The sequence below is a fragment of the Melampsora larici-populina genome, assembly GCF_000204055.1.
Source record: "Melampsora larici-populina 98AG31 unplaced genomic scaffold MELLAscaffold_9, whole genome shotgun sequence".
In the NCBI taxonomy this organism is placed as follows: domain Eukaryota; kingdom Fungi; phylum Basidiomycota; class Pucciniomycetes; order Pucciniales; family Melampsoraceae; genus Melampsora; species Melampsora laricis-populina.
The window spans coordinates 178,192-189,625 of record NW_006768773.1 but is presented as its reverse complement, the minus strand read 5'-3'; the positions used below and the strand labels follow the sequence as shown (position 1 = coordinate 189,625).

General features: G+C 44.5%; 3 protein-coding genes across 3 annotated transcripts; all 3 read right to left on the bottom strand.

Annotated features, from left to right (window-relative positions):
* Nucleotides 1–5,347: 5,347 nt before the first annotated feature.
* On the bottom strand, nt 5,348–7,111 carry MELLADRAFT_104267 (uncharacterized protein; the record flags this gene model as incomplete). Its single annotated transcript, XM_007407331.1, has 4 exons — nt 5,348–5,400; nt 5,450–5,572; nt 6,140–6,217; nt 6,505–7,111. 4 exons carry the CDS (start codon nt 7,109–7,111, stop codon nt 5,348–5,350), a joined length of 861 nt encoding a protein of 286 aa, XP_007407393.1.
* Nucleotides 7,112–7,638: 527 nt separating this feature from the next.
* Nucleotides 7,639–9,989, bottom strand: MELLADRAFT_61241 (uncharacterized protein; the record flags this gene model as incomplete). Its single annotated transcript, XM_007407330.1, has 7 exons — nt 7,639–8,149; nt 8,330–8,522; nt 8,586–8,688; nt 8,809–8,899; nt 8,968–9,083; nt 9,547–9,655; nt 9,937–9,989. 7 exons carry the CDS (start codon nt 9,987–9,989, stop codon nt 7,639–7,641), a joined length of 1,176 nt encoding a protein of 391 aa, XP_007407392.1.
* Nucleotides 9,990–10,290: 301 nt separating this feature from the next.
* On the bottom strand, nt 10,291–11,162 carry MELLADRAFT_61240 (uncharacterized protein; the record flags this gene model as incomplete). Its single annotated transcript, XM_007407329.1, has 2 exons — nt 10,291–10,541; nt 10,655–11,162. 2 exons carry the CDS (start codon nt 11,160–11,162, stop codon nt 10,291–10,293), a joined length of 759 nt encoding a protein of 252 aa, XP_007407391.1.
* Nucleotides 11,163–11,434: the final 272 nt, after the last annotated feature.

Here is an 11,434-nt window from a genome sequence, read left to right as displayed (position 1 = left end):
TGTTGGCGTGATTTTTAATGTGCTTCTTGGTCCTGCGCTCATTTTTCATTAATAAACTTTTGTTGTAACTGTTCATCTTCACCTTCAAATCACACTTTCAGTCCCACAATACCAGTATTTTGCTCTTATTTTCGCATTAAACCGCCACAATTTCATTGTACATGGGGCGAATAACATATTGGCACGTTGAATTATGTGCTTCTTTGCACGGCGGATCTTTTTTAATAATGACATTTCTCACCATCTCGTCATCTTCCCCTTCGAAATCAACTTTCAATCTGACAAAGTAGGTGTTTTTCTCGCTTTCTGGTGTAAAACTTATACAAAGTCATTCTAGATGACGCAAATTCGAATGTTTGCACGTTGTATATAGTGCTTCATTTTCTTGCGCACAATTTTTATTAACAAAAATTTTTATTATCGCATCATCTTCACCTTCGAAATGCACTTTTGAAGGTGAAGCTCACCTTTTCTCTCACTTTTTAGGGTGAATCTTATACAAAGTTATTGAACACAACTATCGAAAGTTGTGCACTTCATGTGAATGATACATTAAATGTTCTTTCATTAAGATCATTTCATTAAGATCATTTGGTTATGGTGCCTCATCTTCGCTTTAGAAAGACAGTTCTATCTTTACTCTATGGGTAAGAGTTAGGTTTACAAGCTCTTAGTATTTTCATATATGTTTAGTATACAAGTGTACTCTACATATATCCGTTCTCAGCCTTATGCTATCCTACCTAGGGTATCCTAAGTTGAGAATAGTGTGGGGGGGGTGTCTCGAGCTCGGGAGTGTACCGGAGTCGCCTCAGGGCCTACTTCTGAGGTCCTGCGGGACGGACTCTTGGTCTGTTCCGAGCTCCAGACGGCGTAAAGTGCCTGAAAAGGGAACCGGAGAGCTTAGTCCTAGCCTACCGAACCTTGGGGCATCGGGGAGCCCCGAGCTCACTAGGACCTACTCTCGCAGGTGCCACAAGGTTTCTGTGTGGCTTGTACGCCTGCAGATCCCCCCTTGTATTCTCACTGTATTTCTCAAGGCATTCAATCTTTTGCGCCTCTACGTTTGATCTGTAGCGCATTCATTTGTAAGTCTGGTATTGTCTTTCTTCACTCTGGACTCTTTATTTCCATCTTCTTCAACCATTCTCTGTTGATTCTCATCTCGTCATCGCTAAACTTCCTCAAGTATCTTTTGTACGACTTTGATTTCCATCGACCCCTCTCTATTATCTGGTTTAGTGGGAGGCCTTCGTTCCACAGGAAAGAGGCTCCGCCAACTCTAAATGAGTGACCGGTGAGTTTATCGTAGCCGTCTTTCTTCCATAACTTCTTTAGGATTGCCATGACTCCTTCTTTAACTAATCTAGTTCCTCCTTTCCCTTCTTCGAGGTCGAAGGTAAACAGTCTATCTTCCGCGTATGAACCGTTCTCTACATGCCTTTTTAATAGACGTTCTACAGCTGCCACGGGGTCGAGGATTGACTTGTGTCGTCTCAACGTCAGTACTTGTTTCTCGCCTGGCCTTGCTGTCTTGGCTTCTCGGAGAGCGATCGACATTACTTGTTCATCGGCCGAGATCTTCACATCTTTGATCCGAACTTCTTTCTCCTCTCGAAGTGTGGTGAGTTCGCCTAAGCGCGCCATCCCCCAAAATGCTACGAGTGCCATTGTCACTGCTAACTCGGCTGCTCCATCGTTTCTGGGTAGGTTCCTCAACAGGCTGGCGAGGTGTATTATCTGGACAGGGCGTTTCTGTGGGTTTTCTTTGGCTCGAGAATCGAGAAGTTTTGCTGCCTTGAGCGCCCAATTGATTTCTCTCTGGTCGATGTCCGGGAAGCTCAAGTGGTGGAATAGGTGCCAGGCTCGTAGGCCAGATAGATATGCTTCGATTGTCGAAGGTCGAATCTCTTGGTTTGTTCTCGCTTCACCTTCGACTTTCGGCGCGGCCCATTGTATAAATAGGAGGATTTGTTGTGCGCTGGCTGGTAGGAGTTGCTGCCGTGTCTTGTTGTCCTTCTTCCCAAAGGTCAAGTATTTTGTTATCGCGGAGTTGTATTGGATTAGTGTATCTCTAGTCCAGCTTCCTCCTAGCACCATCAATTGCTGTACGGGATCCGTTTCCATTGTCACTACTCCATTCTCGTTGCTAATGAAATTCGTTATCTTTTTCAGGTCAAGGTTTTTCTTTGGGGGTCCGGTGTCGGCGCTCATTCTTGTCTCGGGACTGGTGTAAGTTCTTGTCTCAAGAAAGGTGCGAGGTCTTCCGGCATGTGAATCAGTACTTCTTCGGCCCAGTGGAGGTTGGTTTCTAAACCTCTTGAAAGACGGTCTGCGTCGTTGTCGTCTGAGGTAACCCGTTCTTGTTTAATCGAACACTGGTGAGTCGTTAGGAGCTTCTGAATTCTTTTCCATTCGTTGTTGACTGCCCGGTCTTTGGATCGGGTGTTTCTGATGGCTGCCTCAGTAGTTGTATTGTCTGTCCAGACAATGAAACATTTTCCTTTTGTTTGTTTCATCTTCAGTACCACGAGAAGGCCTAACCTCACTGCGACAGTCTCAATCCACGCGATATTGCGCTTCACGTTATCCTCTCGTACGACGTCCCAGTCTGGTAAGAGTCTGAACTTTGCCCAGTTCGTGCCTATCAGGACCCCTACTCCGTAAGATGTGGACGCGTCGCCGACCCACTTGATGTCTTCCGGTACTAGATTAGGTATAATCCTCATATGCTCGAAGTTGGTAAGAACGTCTAGCCATTCTACTAGGTCATCTCTAACTGAATCTGTTATGCCTCTACGTGCTTCGCTATTCCGCCATGCACCTTTCCAGCCGTATAATTCTTTCATGTAACACTTCATATCCGGCATGATGTATGTTATGTGGCAGAGTTGGCCTACAAGTTTTTCGACCGGTTTCTTCTTCCACTTCTCTCCATCAAGTAAGGCTTTTACTTGTTTTATCCTGGTTTCGAGCTTCTCGAGTGGGAGTCTGACCGTCTTTTCCCTACCGTTCCATATAAAACCTAGGTATTTTTGCTCGTCGGCAAAGTCGGCGTATTTCGTCATGTTCGTTTTCACTCCCATTCCTGCACTGAGTTGGAGTACCGAGTCCATACTGATGTTTGATCCCAATTCCTTTACGATGAGATTATCGTTGACCCAGCGGAATATCTTGGGGATACCGAGTATTGTTTGCATGATTTCTTTCCAAACGTCGGCCGCCCTTCCAAAGGTGCCACAACCGGCTACGCCTCCAAAACCAACCCTCGTGTCAACCCAGAGTCTGTTGACACTACAAGAAATATAATATTTTCTGGGCAGAAAATTAAATTATTGATATACAAAAATATTGAGAGGCCAGGAGAAGGGCAAAAAATAAATAAAAATATGCATCTTGTTCCCTGCATTGAGAGCTTCACTCTCCATATTTCTCCGTATTTTTACAGTCCATATTGATAAGTGTACTAACAATAAACCTTGATAATCATCCAATTACAACCTGTAACAAGCACTGAAATTTGGCTGATTAGTGTTTAGAGAAACTTTTGAATTCTGAAAACACCCATAACTTTGTCAAATATGCCTCAAAACACTTGATTTCAGGTGCATTAGAAAGCTGAACTCCCGTTCTCAAACTTTCATAATATCAATAACTATGTAGCTAGTATGACAAACATTCTATGGATCTGTATGTGCAAATGTATAAAAAAGATGATATCTTTTTTAGCAGACCAGCATGCTGTGTGGTCTTATTATGAACTATTTGGAGGACCATTCCAGCTTGCCAATGCACTCAAAATCGAGCGTTTTGGCCCGGAATTGAAAAAGTTATGAGTTTTCTCAGAAATCAAAAGCTCTAAACACTAATGAGCCAAATTTCAGTGCTTGTTACAGGTTGTAATTGGATGATAATGAAGGTTTATTGTTAGTACACTTATCAATATGGACTGTAAAAATACGGAAAAATCTGGAGAGTGAAGTTCTCAACGCAGGGAACAAGATGCATATTTTTATTTATTTTTTGCCCTTTGCCTGGCCTCTCAATATTTTTGTGTATCAATAATTTAATTTTCTGCCCAGAAAATATTATATTTCTTGTAGTGTGAGGAAGTCTAGAATGAGGAGATACCTCCATTGTGATGGGTGAGTTGGTATCTGCCTGTATGCTTTGAGCCAGTCAAATAGAGCTAATTGCCATTTCTTATCGGCTTTCCTCAGGAAGTCTGCTAGGATCTTGAAATCATCCCACGTCGTGATGAACTCATCTTTGTCGACAAAGGAGTTAACCGACTGTCAATTGTGTGTGTGTCAGTATTTTTCTTCACGAGTCTCTTGTTCCGCATTTTCACTTACTGGTGTGGTACCACGTTTTGGATACGACAAGTTATTGATCATTCTGAAGGTCCCGTCGTTGTTCGTGACACTGCCCATTGGGCTTGAGCGGAAGAATCCGAAGTGTTGCTCCACTTCTTGATGCGTGAAAGGGCCATACAACTTGCCTTCTGCTTTCTCCCGTTGGATCGTTTGCTCGATTTTGTCTTTCACCAGGAGTGCTGATGCCTGGTTTGGGGGTGTAAACCATGGTAGGTCTTCTACTGTATGTTTGGGTATACCCTGGTCAAAGCCTTCTCTCAAGCTCACTAACACATCACCCCACTCGTCCATCAGGTTGCATTCAATCATAAGGGCTTCCCATTTGTCGATATTTAATTCGCATTCTGCCTTGGTCGGCCACCTACTTGTAGGTTCTGCTCTGTGTCGTTTGGGTTCAGGTCTCTCGAGGTCATGAATCTGGGCTCTCCCTGGCATTTCATCACTCCGCTCTGTGATTCGTAGGGGCCTTTCCATAGCAACGAGGGCATATGTCAGTTCTCACTCTTCACTCTCACATTGGGACATGGGGCGCTGGTTTGAAACACGGATTTATTGCAGAGTGTTTTATCTATTTATAGATCATACTCACGTCTTTTGGCTTCCCTCAGTTGGCGTATTCGTGCGCGTTCCCTGGGAACCTGACGTGATTGGGCCTACACTCTCACCACTGCCTTGCACTCTCCCCCAATTATTGCCGCCTCCTCTCCTCGCGCCTCTACCTCCTCTACCGTTGTCTTTCTTATAATTCACTATACAATTTTCCTTCTTCCCTTTGAAGTTAGGATTCACTCTCACTCCTGATTGTTCAACGTGTTGTTGCTGAAAGTACGGTTGGGGGTTTGAGTGTTGGGCTAGGTGGTACTGGTGATATGCCTGAGGGGTTGACGGGTAAGCGTTTTGATTTTCATGTGGTTCATGTCGAGCTTGGGACCAGAGTGCTGATCTGGTTGACTGGGTTGGTTTTGCCTGTTCTAGACGATCTTCTTTTGAGTTGGTTCGACTTGGGTCGTCCCATCTCGTTGGTCTACCTGCCCAGTTGGACCCATCGAGGGGGTCGATGAAGGACTTGGCACCCGTGATTGCGTAAGGATTGTCGAGGTACATGTCATCGTTGTACCGAATAGTGTCGCGTTCTGCTAAGCGGTAAATCCTTGGGTTTCTCATGCCGATATCAGCCATTTCAGTACCCTCTGGTCCTACTTTAAACACCATGTAAGTCTGACGCATCATCATATCATATCGAAAGGCTAACACCCAGCAACCGTCTTGTTCGTTTTGGATTTCTAGAACGTTTTCGAAGTGTCGTTTCATCACTGGTAAGACTTCGGTTTGTCTATAACGCTCTAGGTATTGTAGGAAGAGTTCTTTCTGACGGTGCCACTGGGCTACAGTGGTCCTCCATTCACTCGGGATCGGAGATCCGTTGTAGGTGTTTGATTCTACGTCTTTCGTTTTTGCTCGTGACGATTTGTTGGATATGAACGCGATGTCTTGTCTCAACCACGAGGGATCAAAGATCGAGAGTGGTATGTATCGTCCAAAATCCTTCATGGCTTGGTCCCAATAAGGCGAGAGCGCGTTGAGATGATCTGAAATCACTTCGCCTTTCTGGACTTTCATGGTTTTCATCACCGCAGATTTGGAGGTTTTCTCTGATGATTCGGTGGTGGGGTTCGTTTTCTTCTTGACAAAGGACAACCAGGCTTCTTTCTGCTTAGTTAGGCGGTCATAGAGCACCCGGTTTCCGGCTGTGAATGCCGCACCAATCTCTTCGTCTAGGCGCATAGCAATGCTATTGTCGAACGATGGTTCAGTTGAGACTGGTTCCTCGATTGGGTTTTCTACCAAAAGTAGTTTGTCAAAAGTGCGCTTTAGGTTAGTTCCTTTTGCTTTCTCTTTTTTTTTTTTTTTGAGAATTTGAATGGGTTGTCTGTGTAAGATCATTGACTGATGTCTTCCCTTCCCTTGGTTTGCGTAGAGCATTTGGGTTTTCTTTTTTCTTTTTTTTTTTTTTCTTCTCCGTAGAGGCATTTCCTTTCTGGAAGAATTCCCCTGGGGGTTTGTTTGAAAGAAGAGAGACAGGGGAGGGGGGGGGTTTGGGGTGATGAAGTGGTGTTATTCTACTAACGTTCGTCTGCATCGCCCAAGGTTATCCCGCCAACTGTCATCCGTTGTTGGCGGTTCTTGGTCTGGTATGCACCGGACCACATCCCTCCACCGTTTGTACCTTGGTTCTCTTCGTCGTCTTCTTCTTCTGACGAGTCGATTTGTTGATTGGTCTCTAGAAGGTTTTGTTCAGCGGGTTGTTGTTGGATCAGTCTTGATTGCGTTCGTGGTGCCGGTTTGACAGGTGCTGGTTTGTTGGTGGGAGGTTTGGTGATTCGTTTTGGTTTGTTCACAATCGTTTCTTCTGCTAATTTCATTTTCTTAATTCGTATAGTGCCGATTGCTTTTGACGTACTTGGTCTTGGGGGTGGGAATGGAGGAGGTGGGGCCGTTTTCCTTTTGGACTGCCTAGTGGTGATCTGCTTGGGTACGTTTTCTTCTACTGTTGGGGCCAGATTATTGTCTAGTTCTTCCTCCCTAGCCTGACCTTCTGTTTCTCTTTCACTCTCTTTCCCTTCTCTTCCGTCATTCGCCTCTTCTCCTGCTCCTTCTACTCCTTTTCCTTTTCCTATCTCTTCATCCTTTCGTAGAGCCTCGTCAATTTGCTTTTGAAACTCTTCGCTGTCCATTCTAGTCTGCTTCTAGTGGTAGTCTGGTTGTATTCTGGAGTGTTGTTTGTTTGATTGAGTTTTTAGAAGGGGACAGTGAATGAGTTCTATTTTTTTTTTTTTTGCGTTTCTAAAGTGAATTGATTCAAGAGATTATAATTTGATGTGAAAAATTGCGAAAAATTGTTAAATCAAGTTTAACTAGTTTGAAGAGCTTGGATAAACAAGATCTACGACTAAAGGTGCAGGAAAGGATTTCTAGAGAGTGTAATGAAAATTTTCGTTTCACTCTCTGACTCTTTGACCTACCCGCCTCTGTCGTGTATGTCATGTTACATGTGCACCTACTCGTCTCTTACCCTTTTGGTGACAATAGAAATGCCTTACCACGTCGTGCCTTTGGTGGGAAGCTACCATCAAAATCTCAAAGTCACATAATTCTCTATTGTGAATAACCATATGTATTTCAAAGGCATGACTCTCCAGGCAGTCAAAATCGAATTTTTGATATTTAAATATATTATACAATCAGATATATTACAGTATGTTCAATAGACTAATATAGGTGGAGGAATATCACGTTCTAATCCTACATTGGCCATCATGTTGATCAGCATGCCTTCATTAATTCGATTCTCCCATTCTTCTTCTATCCCAATATGCCATAGTTCCTCCTCCTCCTCCTCCTCACCACCTTCTTCGATTACGAGTAGTCTATTTTGAGGCGGATCTTCTTGCATTTGATTAACTGGTCCAAATAGGTTTTCAAAATCACCTAGTTTTATTGACGCACAATCTTTTGAGCGCAAATCATTAATTCTACATACTTGTGATTTCCATAGCGTCATGAGCGCCAGATCACCTATCTGAGCTGGTGTTAGCATCATCACTGACATTGCTTTTGAATCCCAATGGAGAGTCAAAGTGCTAATCCTCACGAAGGTGTTGTGAAGGAGTCCTTTGGCAACTTCAACTTTCCCGCCAATCGATAATGAGTCGAGAGATTTGTTAGAGAGGAAAGGTTGAAGGAGCTGGGTGGGTTGATTTAAGTCCTGTACTCTGAGTTGATTAAGAAACACCCATAGACGCTCGTGCTCCTGTGTTGCCCATCGCATGGCTCTTCGAACTTCCCATCCAAGCCGGCGAAGCTCCTCCTTACCTCTTTGAGAGCGAGCTAAGGCACGCATTCCTAACTGAGTACCACGATCCACAGCCCAAGGTTCAGTCGAGTGTGTGAACAGTCCGTTGCTCCAGAAGGGATCGTCGGGCTCCATACTAATTAAATTGACATATTCGACCTCGGGCGAAGCAGGCTGGTCGGGGTTCTGCTCTGCAAAGGCACGAGCAAGGTCGTTATAGTTATTGAGCGTCTTTTTCATAGTGCGTGTCCTTCTTGCGATAGCTCCCATGATCCTCTCTTTCTTGTGCGTACCTGGTGATTTGAACAACTTCAGCAAATACACAGCAAGTATTTTCAAAGCACTTTGATACTAACCAAGCCTTGAACTACCCCCAACTTTATTTTCAGGATCCAACGGCCACTGTTCCGCCCTCAAAGCCAGGAAATGTCTTCGAACCTCAGTTTTGGCAAACCAAACCTTCAGGAAAGAATCCACAGCCGCCTCTGTGGTATTTAATTCGATGTCAACTCATTGATCAACTTTGATTGCCTTGAAGAAACACTAACGTGGAAGATTCACTATATCCACGTTACCCACCTTCCTCCGCTGCTCGGCGATCTGAGTGGCCAAGTCCTGGAATCGGTCTAGACGATCAAACGCCCTGAGCTCGAGTAGAGTATCTTCATCCCTAGTTTTAAAGGATAATGTCAAAATATAATCAAAATTTATTGAGATAAGATATATATGATGGCTTACCAGACACGATACATGCGATCTTCAAGACATAGCAGCCTTCCCAGCTCAAGCTTTTGGCGAATGTTGACGTCTATTGCGGTGGTGAGGTTATGATGTCTTTCCGACTCCCACTGAGCCTGAAGAAAAGCCGTTGTATACATTTGGCCTGGTTGATGGGGATTTGGTGATTCTAACCATATGTCCAGAGTTACCTGTGCTTCTTTGATGGTTGATAAAGTCTTTTCCAATCGACGGTGCAGCCAATTGGCCGTGTGCATTTGATTTCGACCAGTCAGATATTCGCACCTTGAGGCAATAGCTTGGAGTCGATGCAGGCGGGTAGATGTCCGTAATCGAGCAATCAGTGGTGTCAGGTCCGACCACAGCCGCTCGAGTCCTTCGCCGTCAGAGAGACCCCAATATTGTAGAAATCGTGGGTTGTACTTTAGCTGACAGCCCCAGGAGTGCACATACGCGTGGAATACTGAAGTACCTAGTACTATTCGACGTTGATACTCGGGAAGCTTGTTTTGCTGTAAGAAATAAACATACTCAGCATCCATAAGTAATATATGTATGAACAAACCTTGCTGTGCGTACTTTGGTGATGTGTTTGTTGAGTTGGCAACCAATGTCGTACAAGATGCCGACGCGCAGATCAGGAAAGTCGTCCAGTAGCGACTGGATGAGTGCTAAGGGATAGTACAGCCTGTGGTAGTGTGATTCAATCAACGTCTTGAAATTAATGGGAATTAAATGTAGAAAATTACTTACTTCTCACCACTTTGGTAAATATTAGCCAGCAATAACGGCACATCGTGTTGACAGGCCAAGGCAAATAAGCCTGTATCATCGCATTGATCCCACGTGGAGGCATTTCTGGTATCGTTTGCGGTTTTGTGTGATTCACCACATGGATCCTGTGTCAAATATCAACTTGAATAAGAAACAATTTACAAATATGTAACAGTAAAACTTAAAAAAACTTACATCATCATTGTCATCATTGTTAGTTCCACGCCGAGGAGCGTCAGCATTAACATCATGCTTGGCTATTTGCGAGGGCCGTACAAATATGTCGGGGTATTGTGATTTGTTTGGTTGATCCTTACTGGCCAGCTTGTTATGTCGATGTTGATAATTCCCGTCCATACATACAATGATGTCCGACTCGGCTTCTGACTCCATGATTTCGTTTTTTGCAGGGCCAAAACACCGGCCACACTGAGCAGCCCATATATCTTTGCTGGTGAGTTGAAGTCCGTGGTGAAGTAGGCATTTGCTGAGTACCAAGATGCGACTGTAAAGGTGGGTTGCACTTGAGAAAGGCTGAGTTAGATCACATCAATTTCCTGGAGCGCCTCGGCCCCGAAGTGGTTTGCGGACTCGGCTGTCGTGGAAATTCATCATGCCCTCAAAGAAACTTGAAGCGGCTGCAACAGACGTTTGCCAGACAAAATGATACATCTGTAGTAAGGGGATCGAGAACGCAGTCCGAGGTTTCTTCGGTGAAGCTGGAACGTATCCCTTATACACAAGTTGAACTGGTTCCGGAAGGCAACGACAGAATTGCACAGCCTTTGCTGCGAACCTGTCTAGTTGGGATAAAGTCTGAGTCAGTGTCGACGAAAGATAAGATGAAATATCTTAGATTGAAGTATCCTACCAACTGCATTGATGAGATCCACCTTCCGAAAATAAAACTGACCCGCCGTACATTCACAAACATCACTGACATCCTCAAGGTAGGAGGATTTGACCGTCCAGTTGGAAGTCCTGGTCTGACACTGAAGGTAAGCCGCGGTAAGTTGGTTTTCGAGGCCGTCCCAGTGCTGCTGAAGTTCTTCTTGTCGTCGCGCATACCGATATTCACGTTGTTGTGCGACAAATCTTGCGATGAGATCATTGACTTCAACTCCACCTGGAGCATTGACTTCCCGTTGCTCTCCTTCGATAGCAGGTAAGATGATCGGCATATAATGGTCATATAGATTGTCATGAGGTGCTTCGTTTTCATTGTTTGGAATAGGTGGGGGTAGGGGGATGCGTTTGTTTTGATCTTTGGGAAGGATGCCATTCAGGAATTGAGCTCCTTGTTTGACTTCCTTTTGAAACTGTTGTTCAGCCTCTGCATCACGTTTTTTAACTCGGCGCCGTGGAGGTTGGTCTGGTTCATTAGAATGATTTGAGCATAGTTGCTTCTTGGGTCGTGGCATGTTGTCGGTGATGGGTGAGATGAGATGTCTGACAATATGTATGGAAGCGGTGATGTGGTGATGCGATTGAGGTGCCGGTCCAACTTTGACTATGATGACTTGGCTGAGCGGGTTACTTGTACCGTGGAGCCGGTACCTTTGCACCGAGTCTACTCAGGTTTTATCTGTGTAGTTGTGAAGTCAGGATCTTGGTGTATGTAAATGATATGTTGTGTAAGAGAATCTCGCCGGAAATGAGATGCAGGGATTCACTTGTCATAGCAGCTCAGGTG